The sequence below is a fragment of the Ascaphus truei genome, chromosome 5 (assembly GCF_040206685.1).
Source record: "Ascaphus truei isolate aAscTru1 chromosome 5, aAscTru1.hap1, whole genome shotgun sequence".
NCBI lineage: Eukaryota > Metazoa > Chordata > Amphibia > Anura > Ascaphidae > Ascaphus > Ascaphus truei.
In genome coordinates, this window is record NC_134487.1 from 118216343 (window position 1) to 118237236 (window position 20894).

At 43.8% G+C, this 20894-nt stretch overlaps 1 protein-coding gene across 2 annotated transcripts in view; it reads right to left on the reverse strand.

Moving 5' to 3' along the window:
- OTOGL (otogelin like) overlaps positions 1–20894 on the reverse strand; it is a 209300-nt gene that overhangs the window by 139570 nt on the left and 48836 nt on the right. For both annotated transcript variants that reach the window (XM_075600516.1, XM_075600517.1), the window contains exons 13-17: positions 11906–12014; positions 11732–11778; positions 9680–9825; positions 5316–5439; positions 2914–3091 (exon numbers count right to left, since the gene is read on the reverse strand). In XM_075600516.1, coding sequence (XP_075456631.1) covers positions 2914–3091; positions 5316–5439; positions 9680–9825; positions 11732–11778; positions 11906–12014 — 604 coding nt within the window. The remainder of the gene's footprint in view (positions 1–2913; positions 3092–5315; positions 5440–9679; positions 9826–11731; positions 11779–11905; positions 12015–20894) is intronic.

Consider the following 20894-nt stretch of genomic DNA (forward strand, 5'->3'; position numbering starts at 1 on the left):
CTGCGGTCAGACTCCAGGATCCTCCTCCTGGACCCTGAACTCTCCTCCTCAGTGCCTGTGACACGTTCCATCTTGGGAGGGGGCCATTTTCAAGCGCCCACACCGGCTGGCATACTCCACAGGCACTATAATCCTCCCCAACTGCAAGGGGATAGTCCCAATGTAAGGGTGCTATCTTTCAAGACACGTCCCCGGTTGAGCATCCTATTCCACTTGCGGATCTAGCACAGTATTGGAGCACATGCTGTAGTCCCATCATGGGGGGTGCTGTCTTGCAAGTGATAACCCCCTGGGGCATGTGCTGCAGCGTGCCCTTGGTTGATACCTTGATGGTCAGTCACATCTCAGCCTTTGAACGTAGAACAATGGAGAGAAAAGAAGTACCCTACAGAATGCACTCACTGTGTGAGCATGTGTAATAGTTAATTAAATCTAAAACCCTTTTATTGAGTATTAAAAATGAGATTGGAAAGAGGGATCAGGTATATACATCCAGGACAGGTCCACCTTTGTCAGCAGCTATTTCTTCTGTCACTGACCTCAGATGATTCTGTCAGTGTAGTGATTTAGATTGTTGATGCTTCTTGTGCCCAAGTCCATCTGTTGTTTGAACAAGTGTGTGAGTCGGAAATGCAGCAGCATGCAGGTCAGGGTTGAATTGTAACAAAACACACAAAACCCCAGCAATTGAATTGTAGCCTGAGGAGGTTGTGACTGTTGAAAGCCAGCCTGAGTCAGTGGGTGCGTCAGTCAAAGTTGGAGAGGGTCATCATTGGGGTTGTGGTGGTGATGGTGGATCTTCTGATGATATTAGCGAGGAGCGCCTTGGAGAAGGCGAGGTCGAGGAACGCAGATGTGCTTCTCAAATACTTCATGGCGGTATGCCCCAAGTTGGTTTCCATGGTATTGCAGCTCCTCCCCTAGCTCTCAGGCATCACAGGGACACTGTTGTGCACACAGGAGAACCACCTCCTAGGTGTAGGAATTCTTTAAATTACCACAACATGGGATGGTGTATGACTATGTGGTGATACACTATGACCTTTGTGATGCATCGGCACAGGAGTCGATGCTGCCTGGGGACGACTGCTCTGCAGCAACATTTGAAGAGCAATCACCATGACCTTTGGCAGAAATGGAGAAGGCAAACCTCTGCGTCTTCCTCTGTTTGCAGACATGGTGATCCTCCTCAGGGTGATCATAGAAGAGTCACCCCCACCACCCTGCAAACGGGGTGGTCATCCATTCTTTCTCCTCGAAGGCACACCCGGTACAGACGGGTTCGCCTCTTCTGTGGGAAGTGACTCTGTTGCCTCTTCACCCATCTCCCTGCTTGTTGAACCTCCTCCTTCTTCCCCACATTCCTCTACACACCAGAGACAATGGGGCAAGAGAGGGAGAGTGAGATCTAGTAGGCTTCAGAGTGGGAAAAAGTTTGGTGCCACAGAACGCGTATTTTATCCTTTCGAGTGGTATTCTTTGAGGGGGCAATGTGTATACTATAGGCACGTTGTTAGTAGGCATGAGTTAGTTGATGAGACATAGACATGGACCATCGCTGAGCATTTGAGGCTGTACCTCCCCCAACAATTCCATTATTTTGAGCGGTCGCCAGGCTCAGAGCACGCCGATCCTACTTTTCCTGTAGTTGAGCATCATAAATTACAAGAAGATGGATCTCCATCGTCCTCTCCATCCTCACCTTGAAAGCAATTGGCGCTGTCCAAATGTAATTACTCTGGCCTACTTTTTCTTACTCTCACTCTTTGACCACGTCATTTACTGTTGGAGTCTGTCACTATTCACCTTTAAAACACAATAGGAAACTTCAATTTTACCCCTGAGGAAGGAGGCAGAGGCTTCCGAAATGCGTTGGGTGGTCCCTGGTATCACTGCGAGTGTCATCTGCTGCCGTCATCCCCGCAAACCGTGCCGTACGGCTGCTCAGCCCAAAAGCATCTTTTGAATTTGCCGCCACATCCCTACACGCGACCGCGAGGAGCAGGAGAATCTGCGGTTTAATCCCTCTGGTGCCGGGCGCTTCTGCGCATGCCCAAACTACGGAGGACGGAAGCAGGGCATTCAGACTGCTTTCCCTGCCCCTGCGACAGCGTGGACGGACGCTCATCCTACCGCTGGTACACACCACACGTGGCAGACGCTGGAGAGGAGTGTAGGAGCCGTGCCAGCTGCTATGAGAGGGGATACTCTCTGATTATCCACTGCTGATTACCCTCTAGGCTCCGGTAAGCGGGCATTTCGGCCAGTTACAGGATATCGTTGGGACCTATAACTTTGTCATAATTGTCTTATATGTTTTTATGATATATTAAATATACATTTTTTATTTAGTCATCTGTGTGTTTCAGCAACATTGTTAGTCATTGTCTGTCTGTTTGTTTTTAGTGTATACAGTATTATACTATGTTTTTCTTCTCTTGCATTTCATGTTTGATCACCGTCTGCTGAGATCATCATTGAATTTTCCAATCGTCATCTGGTTGTATATTCATTCACTTATATTGATATATTATTGTTAGCGCCATTGATACCATTATAGTTCTATTCACCTTTAAGACAAACTTTCCTGTTAGGAATACATATGATTAATAGACTTTGACATGAATAAATAATACATTAGAAGGAAAATGCACTGCTGTAATGAAATGAATCAACACAAAATAAAATGAAATAGCAAAAGTCTAGCCATTCAAATTTTGGAAAGCACTTCCTGACATAGCATCCGTTACATAATGTAATTGATGCACCCCTGATGTGGCCTACTTTTCTTGCATAGCAAAATAGAACAAAATCATACATTAAAAAATAGTTTTAATAAATGTGGCTGTCCACTCTATCACTGACTCCTTTATTTTATGGTATTAAAATTCTGAATATATAAATCAGGCTTACAGAAAGTCATCTCTTAGGTTGCCATTAAATGTCCCACAGAGGCCCCGCATTCTTCTCTTCCATGAACTGCTTGCCTGAATGTAGAGCCTGTCTCCAGCCTTAGAAAACTGAATCCTTATTCCAAATGTTGTCTTCACTTGCACAAACATAGATGACAAATTCCGAATTTCAATGTCCCCTAAACAACAAAAAAGGACACAGGGAGATTAAACTACTTTTATCCCTACTATCTAAAATAAATCTTGCCTGAATAATGTCTAACAGAATAGATGTTAGTTTTGTCTCATTTAAATATTATCTGTACATTAACATTTACCTTCACAATGCTACTGCCTGTTCGTCATTCTTAGAAACAACTTTAATTAAAGCAGCAATACTGCTTTCCAACTTGTTTTTCTTTTTTTATGTAAAGCATGTGACAATGTATAATCTGACAAAATGAAAATTATTCTACTGTATATTCTATGTGTAGCGGTCATGTAAAATGCCTACAGTCATCTCTCCTGCTGGCAGCAAGGCCTGGTAAGTGTGGGCATGCCAGCAGTAATCATGGAGGTTTTCCCTCACACCCTGGTGGGGTGCCCTGTGTATGGATGGGACTGGTCACATGCTCTGACTCCATGGTTAGTGATGTCAGAGGTGTGTCAGCCTCAGAAGTTACATAAGGCACAGCACAGTGACTAACAGTTAGTGTTGAGGAAGGAGTTCAAGTTCTTGCAAGGTGTTTGCAGAGTTAAGAGACTAGTGGACGGTTATGTTATAGTAGCTGATATAGGAGTCTGTGTCCAGGGACCTGGCACAGAGCAGTGAATCCCTATTTTAGGAGACATACCTACCAAAGGGAAGCGGCTGGAAAATGATTGGCTGAGTACACCCCATTGTGGAGGGCAGCTATGCCCACCTGTACAATAAAGATGGAGCTGATCAGAAAGACCCCTGTGTGTGAGAGTATGATTACACAGGAGGTTGCACCACCGAGGAGTTCCTCACCAGGACCATCCCCATGCGGACGCAGGGACCCTGATGAGGTGGAGGCGCTGCACTGGAACTAGGTGCGACTCAGCACACTACCTCAGCTGCCTGTCTGGACGGGTCCTCCCCACACACCATCATGCGGGAGACTCAGGAGTCCTGTAGCCAACAGGTGCACCACCAGACACTACCACACTGTAATGGGGACCGGTTAGACCACAGGGGCCAATGTGAGATTGGGTGGGTCAGGCCGGGCCAGAAATACCGGTACATATGTTTTCAGGAACTTTCTATTATGACATCAGAACTGTTTTTAGCAAATAAAAATGCCACTTGTGGTGCATTTGCATGTCTCAGAAAAGTCTGCAACCCTGTCTTTCCCCATTATAGATAATGAAACAGTGCTTTCACTGCAACCAGGGATTCTGGGTAATGACATGCAAATGAGCATAGTGTGTCACACTTTACTTCATATCCATTTTAACATGGATAAGCTTATGTCTGCTATATTATGCAGCTTTTCAGTACAGCCTGCGTTCAGGCAGCAATACTTCACCCCCCTCCCCCCCCTTTTTTTATTTTTTTATTATTTTTATATGTAACCTGTAAAAATGCTGATTGTGTGCCCAACATAATGGCTGCTCCAGTTACTGTAGCTCAGCAGCTACAATTTATCCTGATATTACTTAGGCTATGTCCCCAGTACATGCTGCAGCGCGCACTATGGCGTGCGCTGCAGGAACAAGAATCGCCCCTCAATGGGGTCGGGCCCACTAGCTGCCTTGGCGCACAATTTGCCTCTGTGTGGCTCAACAAAATTTTCTGAAGACAAGAACATTTTCATTAGAGCTGGCGACCAAGTGCTGGCCACGCCCCCCCAGCGGGTCAGCCAATGAGGACAAACCAGCCAGGTGAGGTCATGGCTGCGCCCCGCCACGGCCCCGTCACAATCTTCTGCAGCTCAGCCACAGACCGGAGATCGCGGTTTACAGGCGTGCGTGCAGCAGCCGACACTGTGGCCGTAGCCTAAGGTAACATTATCCAACAGCAAAGTGTTACAAATATCTTGCACTGATTGGGAGATGGGTAAAATCTGCTATAGAAATCAAAGGATGCTTTAAAACTCATTAAAATTGCATCAAGAGTTGAATACATTTTTTTTGTAAAAGTCACTATTATCTAATAATACAGAACTGATTCATTTTAATAAAAAAACATATAAGATTTCACACGTTTTCCTGCTTTAAATGTTTGTGGTTCTTACAAATAAATTCATTACATGATCATAAGACATAGGAAGGTTTTACTTTTGCCATCTGCTTACTTTTATGGGAACTGTAGGAGTGTGTCAACGATTGATTGGTAATGATAGCACCATTCTGTCATCACTCACGTAATTAACCTCTCATCTTTTTTCATAAATCACTTACCATTAAGGGTAAGACCTTGGTTAGGGCCAATTTGGACTTCTCCTCCTCTGAGCACCGTCACTTGTTTATTCATATCCTCATCAAACACAAGTGTAATTGACTGGATACACGCATGGTCAAAATTCTGAAAGAGACAAATTACTTTTATTGTGTCCTGTTCAATTACTTCAGTGCTGGATCGGATGATACGTTCAGTTTTAGGTTCTAACCCTTTTTACCAGGTATTTCCTAAAGCTTCAGCCTGCTGCATTACACATTTCCCACCATGTAGGAGAGTAGAACCTGTGCCAGACAGAACTGGTGTGCTTTTACAGGAACACAATTAGCAATGCCAAGAGTATCAATATTACTGTCACCTTTCATTACAGGAACACAATTAGCAATGCCAAGAGTATCAATATTACTGCCACCTTTCATTGCTTGTGCTGTCTTCATTCTACCGAAATGCCACCTAAATGCCACTTCACTGATGTGTTCAGTTAATGGTGGAATTTAAGATGTTTAAACAAAACGTGACAATTTAGGAATGTGCAGAATAAACACAAGAACGCTGTCACTGACTGGTATCCTGTGTTTTCAGCAGTTATGGTTTACTTTAAGGTGTCGCTCAATTTGCTTTTACTGTCGCCTTTTCATTCAGATCACACACTAAAATTAGAAATATTATTGCAGTTTTCAATTTAAGAAAAATACTTTACAAACAACAATTATGGTGGGCAGACCTTAAAATGTATGTCATTGCGATTTTCTGAAAACTGACTTTAAAACTCAGCTCTTATCAGACAATTAGTTAGAAACTAAATGTTACAAAACAAGTGGTACTAAAACAAGCGCTAGACCTAATACTAAGTGCAGTGCACAAAAAGCAGCCTGGTGATCTAATATGGGTATTATCTCAAATAATGGCCAAAAACAAATTAAAAATACAAAAATAGAAATATACCTGGCGCATGAAACTAAATGTTGTTGAATGCTGTATGGGGTCAATGTATATGTCAATTGTATATTTAAGTAATAATCCCCGAAGAACAGGGCATTACTGGCCAATAATGCCCTGGCTGGAAGAGTTGAAGGCCCGAGGTGAAGCCGAAGGACTTTAACCCAGCCAGGGCATTATTGGCCAGTAATGCCCTATTCTGGGGGGATTATTACTATTATAGGCTGAATGTAGGTTTTTTTCATAAACAATAGACTCTTTTGTATAGTTATATAGATTTTTTTAATTAAAATAAAATGGTAAATAAATTAAAGCACCTCTATACACGCTTACACTGCAGCTATCTATATCCACATACTGCCGCCCCCTCTGTGTATACACACACACACACACACTGCAGCTCTACACACTCTACACACAGCACAGCACCTTTACACACACACAGAAACAGCAGCCACAAACAAACTGCAGATAGCCACTTACTTTGCAGTCTCAGTCTCTCACACAGTCTCAGTCTCTCACACAGTCTCAGTCTCTCACACAGTCTCAGTCTCTCACACAGTGTCTCTCTCTCTCTCTCTCTCTCTCTCACACAGTCTCTCTCTCGCACACAGTCTCTCTCTCTCTCTCTCTCACAGTCTCTCTCTCTCTCTCTCTCTCTCTCACAAAGTCTCTCTCTCACACACAGTCTCTCTCTCACACACAGTCTCTCTCTCACACACAGTCTCTCTCTCACACACAGTCTCTCTCTCTCTCTCTCACACAGTCTCTCTCTCACACAGTCTCTCTCTCTCACACAGTCTCTCTCTCTCACACAGTCTCTCTCTCACACACAGTCTCACTCAGTCTCACTCAGTCTCACACAGTCTCACACAGTCTCACACAGTCTCTCTCTCTCTCTCCTCTGTTCAGAGAGGGAGGGTGAGGAGTCACTGCCTGCTGCTTACTGACCAATCCCCTGCCCTGTCTCAGAGCTGTTCTGAAAGCTGATTGGCTGGAAATAAACACATTGCAAGCTGCTGGTGCAAACAGGTTTTAAAAGAAGCCCATGACTCACATATCTAAATGATCTAATAAAATATTTTTTATATATGCTTCAAAAATGTTGTAGAAACTGCATCAACATTCTATGCCAAATTTTTCCTGGTACATTCTTAGAAGTGCTTACATTATTATGTATCCACGAAAAAATAATGCAGCAAGGCTTTAGTTGCCTTATGGATGTGCCTGGTACGTCCCTGTCCCTGGCACACCAGAGGCCCTTTTGACATACTAGATATGTTATCATATTACTGCTCATTTTCTAAGGATGGATATGGCTTACCACTCCATCAAAGGCAATGGGGGGGGGGGGGAGGGGAAAGGGGGGAGGGACTGTTAGATGTGTTGGGTTAGAATCGGTGTATAGAGGGTAGGTGATAGGTTACCCTACCTAGGTGGAGAAAGGTAGGGGTTAACCTCCTTGTTTGACGAGGGGGTTAGTAAGGCTATGCCATGCAATGCCTTATTAGCCTCTTTAATATGAAAGAGTGTTTTGTTATTGTTTCAACTCCTTTAGTGCCTTGTGCCATTCGTTTACAATGCATTGGTAGCCTCATGCATTAAAGGGGTTACATAATTAATTACCTGCCATAGGGTTTTGTTAAAACTCGGTTTCATTACCCTATGGTAGAAGACTGTGATATTCCCATCACCCCCACACAGATTTTATTGCATCGCTATCGATGAATATTTTGTATAGCTCGTTAATACAAAACAGAGCAAGCACAAATCAAATGATCAAAATGGACCTGGACCGCAATACAGCTTTACATAATCAAAATACAAAAAAACAAAACGGGTAGCACACCCAAAAATAGCAAGTATTGTACTAGCATATATTGGGGCATGTGAATCAAGGCAAAAGAGGTGCAATTTGCGGGCAACAAACCTGCACCATACAGTGTCTATCAGAGAAGAAATGCCATTGAAATCCGTATGATTTTTCTTTAAATCATCTGGAGCTATGTTTTTGTGCCACAACTGCGTCACTTTTACCTTTAGAGTTTAGACATATGCCCCTTACTAAAATATCTTCATGATGCTTACTAATTAGTGAACAGATGTTCAAAAAACCTAGGTACAATACAATATGATCCCTCTTTTTGTTCCTCCTTTCTTTATGCCTTATTGATACATAGCGGGTTATGTATTAAAGTCACTTGGTTGCAAAATTGGAAAAAAAAACTAGAGAAAAAAATGACACCAGATTTATCAAAGAAAAATGTCCCATAGCATAAAATATGATTATTTGCTTTCAACGACAGTGTGCAATTGTTTGCTATGGTTTTGTACCCATGAGATATTCATACATAAATCCCATCATTGTTTTTTTTTACAGCATTAAGTAGTCTGTGATTATTATCTATCTCTGATGACATTCAGCTGATCCAAAGTTCATTTCAGCTAAAACCTGACAATTGAATGTATACATAAAAAGGGCAGAAGAATGCCAAGAATTGGAGAATTGATATATCTCTTTAGCATAATAAATATGTATCCAGTTTCTCCTCCTACTCTTGTTGGTCCATATAAATACCCCAGATATGCATAATTGGCACAAACTGGCCTAAATCAATCCAAAGTACCTACTGAATAAGCTGATATTGTGAGACGCATACGAAAGAGCCAGTCTGGGACCACGACACAAAGATCCCTTTGTTGGTTACAATGCAATTCTCTACTGCACTTTAAACTCTTGGCTGGTAGCCTTATTTTTGTATGTTCTACCCCTGACCTATGCACGGCAACGTCCAGCATACAATTTAGTCTAATGAGAAGTTGTATTCATCTGTTTGGTGGTAAATTAAAGCACTCCCTGCCAATCACGAGATTGAGGTATCTTATTAAGACACCTGCCTGTGTTGTAATGGAAGCCTGGCACAGAGTACTGTACTTGTGCAATCATGCATAAGATATACAAAGAATAGTGGCAACTTGAGACAGAAGACACTAGGATTTTTGATAGAAAGATGCAATAGAGAAAAACTGCAAAATTAAGAATGACAGTGGAATCCAACAGGTAGAAATAATTGTTGCATATAGCAATAAATGCTGCACATACCTAGGAGTGCACACTAGTCCATACAGATAGGTGGCAGCTGATTGTAGCACAGCACCCAAGATTCCCAGGAATTCCACAGACAAATTACATTTATTGTGCAGAATGAGCAACATTTCAGCCTTTACAGGATTTCGGGATTTCCTAAGTGTTATGAAAGCTGGCTTGGTTGCAAAGTTGGTCGCTCTCCACAATAAATGCTCCTGCTCTTCTAAATATTTCAGGTGTGCCTGGACTTACTTCTAAAAATGATATACATTATAACTCAAATATTTTCATTTAGTTCATCTTGTATCTTATGTCACAAGACACGTACATTGCTCTTACCTGGTCACAAGGAGCCTTTTGTAAGGTGATAGTGAATTTATCTTTTCCAGTCCCTTTCATAAGAATATATTGACACATGCCCAGGAAGGTAAAGTAACGGCCGTCAAAGGTTGTAAAGTGAGAGTCACCAACTACAGAACACTCAGCTTGTGAAAAGGGACAAATATAACATAAGTACTATACCATTATTGCATTATGTAATTATAGGTAATTTATATATTTTTGTAACGCAGTACAGGCCTTTTCAGGTTAACAGGGTTAAAAAAAAAACCCATTATAAACATGCTTAAGGTTTTTGAGTTCTTGACACTTTCATATAAATTTGAAAAATTTTCAGGGAAAACCATCAGTTGAACTTGCCATTTACAGTAGTTATTTCTATTTGTGTATTGCTCTCTAGAAATATATACGTGTAGGTTTCTGTATTGTCACAAAATGTTGCTTGGAAAAAATGCATCTGTAAGTACAAACTCATCTCAGGTTGTATTGAAGCCGTGTAAACATGTGGTGGTAGAAGAAGCAAAGACTTTCCTTCTCTCCAAACTTTAGTAAACAGTGAAAATGAGTTCCTCACAGCACATAAGCCCAGATTCATTAAATGGTGCTAAGCTTTAGGACACCTTATCTAAATCAATCAGAGCTAAGGCGTGCTGGATATTTGCACCCTGTAGTGAATCTGGTCCCTAGAGAGTAGTTACAATATAGCTAAATGTCATGTACATTATATACTGATATCACTTTAAAAAAAGGTATGCTTAGCACACAAATAATACATTAACATTAATTTTGTTGTTCCTATTGTATTCAATACATTATATTGTTTCCTACTTATTTGATTGTTACTTCTATTAGGATCCGTATAACAGGGAAAGGTCTTGTTACCATAGACTACAGGTACCTATAGTCTATTCCTCCTGGTTTTCCTGAGCTCAGTTGGGATTAAAGGATTTTAAAGCCCATCTTCTGGCAGCATCACACATAGACATATTGTAGTAGCTGTGAGTTTGTCTCATGGTTTGGAGAGAGACCTAATGTAGTAAAGTCTCATGTTGTGTATATATTGCCTCAAACCTACCTCGAAATAATATAGTTAGAGACATATGTGTTCAAAAAAGACCATTACTGGGATATATGCTAATGAGATATGCAAAGTATATTTAAATTAGTCACATCTCTTGTACAAACAATACTGACAGGTTTAAAGCCCCTTGTGATGAGGGGGGTTGTGGTGTCAGGCCCAACAGGATCAGAACCCACAACTTCTACTATTCTGGGCAGCAGCTCTAGCATTGAACAATCACAGCTTACAATGTATACGACACTACTCAAACCTATAGCCCCCTCCCCCTTCCATTAAAAGCCGAACACTTCCACTTCCTGCTTGCCAGTTCAATGTGCCATGTGCACAAAAAGGAGCACACCTAATATACCTGGAAGATATGCGACACTGGAGCTTTTCAGCATCGGGTTTATTTAAATGCTAGTGATGCTGCCCAGAATAGCAGAGGTTGTGGGTTCTGATCATGTTGGGCCTGACACCAGTACCCCCTTCATCATAAGGGGCCTCAGACTTGTCAGTATTGGTCTTATGGAAATATTTTATGGGGTGTGACTCGTTTAAATATACTTTACATATCTCATTGGCATATATCCTAGGTATGCTCTCCCTCTGTCCAACCCACAGCTACTAGAATATGCCCAACAGACCCTCTCTGTTCTACTTTGCACACAACTGCTGAGACTGGCAGAAGCTTGCACGATCATGCTAGAGTGTACATCTGTCAAAGGCTGTGAATATACACTTCATGTTAGTAGTGCTGAATATATTTCATTTGGACAGTTTGCTACTTTTCTTGTGGACATTTTTGCTGAATAAAAGCCAAGTTTCATGTTCCTCTGAGCCCCAGCATCTGATTCACCCCACAACAGCCTAATGTTGTCTTAACATAAGATCATAACTGCAATTACTGGAAGAATATCAGCAATTTGACCACGTGTTTAAAAAGCAGAATCTTTTCAGAAATCATTCCACTAATAATGTTTTAAAATTACCTGGACATTCGTGTTCAGTGCAATTCCAAATGCCACCAGCACAAACACTGCAACAAACAATAAGACAAACGGTCAAATTCACTCTGCTTTAAATGTGCAAAATTAGTTCATTAATGTCTATATTTTAAGCTAAAAGGGATATTTGGAACAGAATAGTAAATTAACGTTAGTTACCATAAGCTGCATTCTTGTTCAATTTTAAAGCCTGCGGGGTAGGCTGTCCCATGGTAAATACAAGGACAACTCGTCACCGAGACGCATGTGCCATTATCCATGATAAGACCTAGGCCATGAAAAGCAAACATATTGAGAAAAATAATACATAGAGTTCCTTATTCAATCTGAAATGAAGCTGGTTCCCTGTACTGGAGAAGATTTTAATCGTACTCACTTGGAGATTAGCTTTAACCTAAGTACTGGGAAGCAGCGTTACGACATATTGAATAAGAGTCACAGAATTCAAAGAGAATATTCAAACTTATAATGTTAGCATCAAGGTCAACAAGATAAGACTTGTTTATTCTGAGAAGTGAATTAATATGCAATGTATTGCACTCTTTCTGCTTTCAAATATATTTTGGAGTTATACATGCGCAATACAAGTTCCTTATGAAAAGGATGTTATGGTGCTGGGTATGGGGTACTGTACATGTTAGCTAAACTCCCCAGTGCCTTTTGTCTCTTCTCAAGAAAGTAACTTAATTACATACACAAGAATTGCATTTAGGGCCTAAGCCACAAGAGACTCTGTGAATGGCTCTATCCTTTTGTGATTATGTATACATGTGTTTGACGTGATGATTTTTGTTATACAGTGTATACATATAGCCATTGTATCACCTGGGAAATGTATTCTTAATGCGCGATTTTTAACATTTTATTTTTAAAAGCACAAATGATGTTCACAAATTAATGTGTGAAACACATCTCTGGCTGCACTTTGTCATGGTATGACAAGTATTTTATCAAATGTTATCAGAAGTCATCTATAGATGACTAAGATCTTAGACTAAAATCGACAGACAATATGATTTATAAAGGTAATATTCTGGAAGTTTTAGTCCTGGGATATACAGTACTACAATTGTGCAGACGTCAGGGACAGATTAAAGCATCAGACAGCATCAGTTTTAATTTGCATGGCACTTTGATCTATTCCTGATATATATATATATATATTGTAAATATTACTGTGTGCTCATTTGCATGTCTCAGACAGGTCTGCAACCCTGCCTTTCACCATTATCACCCAGCACACAGCACTTCCACTGCAGCAAGGGATTCTGGGAAATGACAGGCATATGAGCACATAGTGCCAACTTTTGTCTCAAGCCCACATTACATGAACAACCCTTAAGCCAATGCATGCTGCTTTCCTACTCTCAGTCTCAAACCAGCAAAGCCAGTACAACCAACCTCACACTGAAGAGACCCACAAGGTCGAAACAGTCTGTCTGTGAGTGGGTTTACTGGCTTTGCATCTCATCCCAGCCTATGTTTAAATGCTGTGTTTAAAGCAGCATGCATTGGCTTAAGGGTTGTTCATGTAATTCGAGCGTTGCCCTGTGTAATTTTGGGTTTACATTCCTCTCTCTTTCTGTGCAGTAATCCCTGTTAAGAGGGCAGGTTTGCCAGAAGTCCTCATGGAGGTTTGCCCTCAACCCCTGTGATGTGTAAGGTGTAGCAAAGGAAGTGACAGCATGCTCTGTGTCCACTGTTAGTGACCAGGGGTGGGTCTTCTGGAAATTATAAAGTACGCATCACTTCCTAAAGTTAGTAGTTCAAGTCTGTCTGCAGAGTTCAAGAGTGTGTCAGATCAGATCCAGATAGTGCAAGTGTCTGGTGCAAGAGCTGTGAGTCTGTGCAGCTCAAGTGTCAGTAGCTGCAGAGTGACAAGCTGACCCCACACTGTGTCCAGGGCTCTGGCACAGCTGGTAGCCTCCCTTAGGGGAGAGGTGTCAGAAATATCCCTGGCTCGATTACAGAGTCAGGAGGGAACTTCCTTATGATGTGCAGCTATATGATGTGTGGCTAAGTACCGGCCGCTATGATGGGCAGGCTGCCATGCAAGATGCAAATAAAGATGCCCTTGATTCAAAGACTCTTCTTGCCTGTGACTGGAGTTAATCAGGAAGAAGATGCACCCAGGAGTTCTCTTCCAGAAACTCCTCCCTGCTATCGTGGGGATCTGGAAGGGATGGAGGCGCTGTATCAACTGTGAGTAGAACTCAGCACTACCTCATATGCCTGTCATGGTGAAATCCCCACTACCAACGAGCAGGAGACTCAGGAGTCCTGTGAGCCAGCAGGTGCACCACACTACACTGAGATTTAACTGAGGGCAGATTCAGACCATAGGGGCCCATATGAGATTGGGTAGGGGTCGAACCGTTACATGAGCTTAAGACAAAAGGTGGCACTGTGTGCTCATTTGCATGTCATTTTCCAGAATCCTTTGCTGCAGTGGAAGTGCTGTGTGCTGGGTGATAATGGTGAAAGGCAGGGTTGCAGACCTGTCTGAGACGTGCAAATGAGCATACAGTAATATTTACAGTTGCAATATGCTTTACTGTGGAGGGTTTTTGTCACTTTTTTTACCCACATAACCTTAATAATATACACCACATTTTTTTTACTTATATTGTTTTTTAGTATGTTGATAAATATAAAGTATAACAAGAAGAATTATATAGCAATAGTGTTCAAATTGCTTTAAATTGCTTTCAATTGCAAAGCCAGTGTAACCATCCTCACACTGACTAAACTGAAAAGGTCGAAACAACTGTCGGTGAGTAGGTTTACTAGCTATGCATTTCTTTAACCCAGGCTATGCTGTAAAGCTGTGTAATGCGGCAGGCATAAGCTTATAGTGGTCCATGTTAAAATGGCTTTGAAGCAAAAAGTGACACTGTGTGCTCATTTGCATGTAATTTCCCAGAATCCCTGGCAGCAGTGGAAGCATTGTACTGCATGCTAAGAGATAATGGTTAAAAGCATGTGAATGTGCTCTCAAATAATATTTTCATTTGCTATTGAAATGGCTATAACATAATAATAACATATCCAAACTGTATAAAAGCAAAGGTCCAGGGAAAGGATGAATAAATAATGAGTTAGAGTACATGATATATGCAGATATACATAAGACTAAAAGTGAGCAGGACATTATCTGGGAATATTTTACTCTAATTTCAGAGAGCTATTTTCCATGTCTAGTGAGGCATTAAGGGGCTATTCTATAAGCCTTGATAAGCCACTTATCGAGGCCTTTTCGACCAAAATGCTGCTATTCAGTAAGCCTCGATAAGTGGCGATAAAGGCATGAATTGCCGATTTTTTCAGCCGTCCAAAACACATCGCCGGGTGAGCGGCGATAAGACACTTATCGGCAGGTTCTGAAACTCGTGCAATTCTAGTAGTGATTAGCTTATCGATGGCTAATCATGGCTCTAGAATGGCGAGTTTCTCCCAAAATCCTCACGCCAGGAAAAGTTGGCGTGAGACAGGGGAGAAACTGCTGAGAAGGTGGCGAGAGAAGGCATAGAAAAAAAATGTTTTTTTCCTGCCTCGGATTGATGCCGGGTGTCTCCGGAGCTGATACCCATTAATATCAGCACCGGAGCCCCCCTGCTCATCTACACTTGTATTAAAATTTATATTAAAATCTTGCGATTGCTGGCGAGATATGCGCCGGCCAGATCGCTGCAGGTCACCATGTGAGCCCTTTAGAGAGAGGCGATCATCACGTCGCCGGCTACTCACCAGTTTGGGGCATTTTGCGATTGCAGGTATTCGAGGCTTTCTGAAAACCGGGATAGCAACGCTAAAAAAACTGGCGGCGTAACCGGCCCAGTGATTTCTTTATGAAGGCTTATAGAATAGGCCCCTAAATCTCTGCAGTGTCATAATCCTTACAATTTCACTTCTTAAATGGCCAATTATGGGTGAAATAGCCTTCATGCTGTTATGTGCAATACATTTTCTTGAGATTAATAACATAATGTCAATTAACTCGAAATCTTGCTTGGCAATCAGGTTCCGATTCATATTAAGTGAGACTTATCTTATAGTTTAGCACTCTATTGATACAATAGTTCACCTTGCACCAACATTTTATAATCTCCCCTAAACCTGTATTTGCGCTTTGCATCTCAAATATGACATTTTCTGTAGGAAATAATCCATCAACATTTGTATAAAACACAGCAAATAGCTTTGGTGACATGTACAGATGCATGTCAGGAATCGGCGTTCTCCACGCTCCCCACACAAAGCACCCCCTTCTCGCAGGGAGTCGCTGGACACACAAAACAAACCTGCCTTACCGGCCTCCACGGCTCCTCGCTCCTGCCGCCGTCGCGGGATCTCTCCCCTCGGCGATTCCTCTGCTCAGCGCCGGGCGCGCCCACGACCACCTGCACGCACACCTGCACGCACACCTGCACACACACCTGCACCATCCACTGGCTCGGTTCACATGCGTACACGAGTTACGGAGCACGCTCAGTCTGCACACTCTTCTTCCCGTCCCCCGGACCTCAGGCTCCGCCCCCGCACACTGCACGGGCATACTCAGGTTACCAACAAGACTCACCTGGCCTGTTATGCCTGCACCAATCTGCAGTGTCTCCCTGTAGCTCTTCCTGTCCCGCCTCCGTTCCTAATTGGACGTTCCTGCTTTATCTAGCTCCTCTCTGCTCTCAGTCTTTGCTCGACATAGTCTCTGTATAGAAGTACTTCTGGATTCTCTCAGTGTTTTCACAGGTTCTGACGCGGCTTGTACGACTACCCCCTCTGGCTCTCGATCTCGGCACTCCTTGGACAACGCTCACTCTGGTAACCCCTTGAACACGGCTTGGACAACGACCTATCTCCACTCTCCACTCCCTGACTTCGGCGAGGCATCCTTCACTCTATCTCTACAACCGGTACCGGCAAATATTGTCTACCTTACTACACCTGGCCTGGCAACGCTTCATACCACACTCCGGACGCTCCCTTTGCTGCGGGTGCGTGTATTACCACTTCCCCCTTCAGCTCAGGGGATAGGTCTGGTCTGCGGGCAGCACCGGCGTAACATTATGTCGAGCCCACAAGACGCAGACCAGACCGAACTTCAACAGTTTCTCTCCAATCTGCTTCAGCAAAACCAGGCCATGGCGGATCAAATTGTGGCACTTACACGCCAGGTCGCAGTACTCTCAGACAGGGTACCGACCGCGACCCCGCCAGATGTAAGCTCCCACTCCGCAAGCGCAGTTAGCAGCTCAGATGTAAGGATTCCTCCCCCCAAGCCTTATGCAGGTGAACCGCAAGATTCTAGGGGTTTCCTAAACCAGTGTGAGGTGCAGTTTGAAATGGCCCCCCATCTCTACAATACTGATCGCAAGAAGGTAGCCTACATTTATAACCTCCTCACTGGCAGCGCCCTGGCTTGGGCTTCCCCGGTTTGGGAGCGACGTTCTGACCTTACCCAAGATTACCCGGCATTTAAAGCCGAATTTCAACGAGTATTCGATTCTCCCGCTCGTCGGGAGATGGCATCTGTTTCTCTCCTCCAGATCACTCAGGGACGGCGAATAGTGACACAGTATGCTGTGGAATTCCAGACTCTAGCAACCGAGACTAACTGGGGACAAGAGGCTCTCGTCTCCGTATTCTGGCAAGGCCTCGCAGATCCCATCAAGGACGAACTCTCTCGCCAATCCAGGCCGGATCAATTGGAGGTCCTCATTGATTTGGCTGTCCGAGTGGATCAACGTATCCAGGTACGCCGCTCTGAGCGTCAGCGCACTCGCTTCCATAACTTTCAAATTCCGTTCTCCAGTACTCCCAGCAACACTCCTGCTCCCCCAAGTGCTACCATATCTCTTCGTCCTGCACTGGAGTTGCCAGAGCCAATGCAATTGGGGGTACAACGCATCCGCACACCGATACGGCAGTTCCGCCACGCCGGGGGATTGTGTTTCTACTGCGGATCCATGGAACATCTGGTTCGGGAGTGTCCACTGCGTCCGGGAAACGGGAACACCCAGTGAGTACAGAGGGGCTCTCTCTGGGTGTAATGTCTCCACGTCCCCTTTCTAAAGTTGAACTCCCTAAGAAACTTACATTTCCAGTCTCCCTTTCAGGTGAAAAGTTCAAGACTTCTACCGCCGCTTTCATTGACTCAGGAGCTGGAGGAAACTTCGTGGATCTTGAATTCGCCAGGTTAAACCGCATACCACTCGTGAGAAAGGAGGTTCCCATCGCACTCGTCGGTATCGATGGACGTCCTCTTACCCCGGCCCACATCTCCTTAGAGACGGCTCCTTTGCTTCTGTCCTCACATCTGCACAAGGAGACCTTAGTTCTCGATGCCATTCACGCTCCTGGGATACCCATCACCCTTGGTCTTCCTTGGCTACAGCTTAACAATCCTCTCATTGACTGGACTTCCTCTGCTCCCATTTCCTGGAGGCCAAGGTCAGGCGAGACTCATCAACTGCTGGCCAATACCTCTGTTCCCGAAGTTATTCTACCTTCCGTTTACCATCAATTCCGGGACGTTTTCAATAAGGAACAGTCAGACCTCTTGCCGCCACACAGGACATACGATTGTCCGATCGACCTAGTTCCAGGTTACTCCCTATCCAAATCCAAGACCTACCCCTTGTCGTTACCAGAATCTCACGCTATGGATGAATTTATCCAGGAGAATCTCAAGAAAGGCTTTATTCGTCCCTCCAATTCCCCAGCAGGGGCTGGGTTTTTCTTCGTCAAGAAAAAGGACGGGTCATTGAGGCCTTGCATCGACTACAGGGGTTTAAACCACATAACTATTAAAAATCGTTACCCTCTTCCCCTTATTACCGAACTGTTCGATAAATTACAGGGGGCCAAGATTTTTTCCAAGTTGGATCTACGTGGTGCCTATAACTTGGTGCGCATCAGGAAGGGGGATGAATGGAAGACGCCTTCAACACGCGTAGTGGACACAACGAATATCTGGTAATGCCTTTCGGCTTATGTAATGCTCCCGCTGTTTTCCAGGATTTCATCAACGACGTCTTTCGTAAGGTACTCAATATTTTTGTTATTGTATACTTGGATGATATCCTGATTTTTTCCAAAGATCTCCAGGACCATATACGCCACACCTCCTACGTCCTTTCCCGTCTCCGTGAACACCATTTGTACGCCAAACTGGAGAAGTGCACCTTTCATCAGACCTCTACTCCGTTCCTGGAGTACATCATTTCCGATGAGGGCTTTATGATGGACTCCGGTAAACTTCAAGCAGTCACTGAATGGCCAAGAACCAACTCTCTCAAGGCCATACATTTTTTAGGGTTCGCTAATTATTATAGTAAGTTTATACGGAGTTTTTCCACCATTGTGGCACCCCTTACTGCGCTCACCAAAAAAGGAGCTGATCCTTCTGCTTGGTCATCCGAGGCCATCTCCGCCTTCGAGACACTCAAGGAAGCCTTTATATCCGCACCTATTCTCCGTCATCCCAACATTGAACTTCCCTTCATCCTGGAGGTCGACGCTTCTGATTGTGGCGCTGGTGCCGTTCTTTCTCAGAGACCCACGCCCCAAGATAAGTTACATCCCTGTGCATATTTTTCCAAGAAATTCTCGTCTGCCGAGAGGAACTATGACGTGGGTAACAGGGAACTTCTGGCCGTGAAGATGGCTCTTCAAGAGTGGAGACACCTGCTGGAGGGGTCGAAAGAGCCGTTTACTATTCTCACGGACCACAAGAACCTTCTTTACATAGAGAACGCTCGACGCCTTGGTCCACGACAGGCTCGCTGGACTCTTTTTTTTCTCGATTTGATTTTCACCTTTCCTATATCCCCGGGAACAAGAACGTAAAGGCAGACGCACTCTCCCGTATACATTCTTCTGAAGAGAGGCCAGAGGAATCTTTGGAGACTATCCTTCTGCATGAGCGGATTCTCGCCACGTCTTCTTTCAAGAATCTTGACAAGATTTTGCACTCCCAGAGACGCATTCTCAAGGACTTGGTCGTTCCCGACAACAAACTCTTTGTACCTTCCAAATTTGTTCAAGAGGTCCTGTCTTGGGGTCACTCCTCTAAATCTGCAGGTCATCCAGGTTTTAAGAAGACTACTGATCTCATTCGTCGGAATTTCTGGTGGCCAAGGATGTCTCAAAATATTCTGGAGTTTACCCGCGCCTGTCCCACGTGCGCTCAAAGCAAGACTCTCCGTCAAAAGCCTCAGGGTTTTCTGTTACCCCTTCCAGTTCCCGACCGCCCCTGGTCCCACATTTCGATGGACTTTATCGTGGAGTTGCCCAGGTCCAGAGGAATGAACACTGGTCGTGGATGTCCCATTTCATTCCACTTAAAGGATTACCCACCTCCCCCGCCCTTGCTGATATTTTTACGGAGCAGATTTTCCGGATTCATGGGATCCCTTCGTCCATTGTTTCTGACAGAGGTTCTCAGTTCGTATCCAAATTTTGGAGAGCTTTCACGAAGAGATTGGGCATCTCTTCTTCCTTCTCTTCCGCCTATCATCCTCAGTCCAATGGACAAACGGAGAGAATCAATCAATCCCTGGAGAAGTACCTGAGATGTTTCATATCCGATTTCCAGGATGATTGGGCTCAACTCCTCTCTTGGGCAGAGTATGCCGTCAATTCTGCCAAAAACAAGTCCACCTGGGAGTCACCCTTCTTTATAAATTATGGGTTCCATCCTCCCTGTCTTCCCATCCCCAACATCCCTTCTGGAGTACCAGCCGTAGATGACCGCATTTCTTCCCTCCAAACCGCATGGTCCAGGATTCAGTCTACCCTTCTCAACTCCTCCCGCAGATCGAAACTACAGGCCGATCGTCATCATCGTTCGGCGCCCAGTTACAAACCAGGGGATTTGGTATGGCTCTCCTCTAAGAATATCCACCTCAAGGTACCATCTCCTAAACTGGCACCTAAGTTCCTGGGTCCCTTCCCTATTTGCGAACAAATCAATCCCGTGGCATTCCGGCTCCAACTACCACCCAGTATGAAGATTCCCAATGTCTTTCATGTGTCCCTCTTTAAACCATTTATCTCCAGTCACTTCTTTCCGGATCAGACTCGTAAACCGGATCCCATTACTGTACAAAATAACGAGGAATATGAAGTTCACTCTCTTTTGGATTCT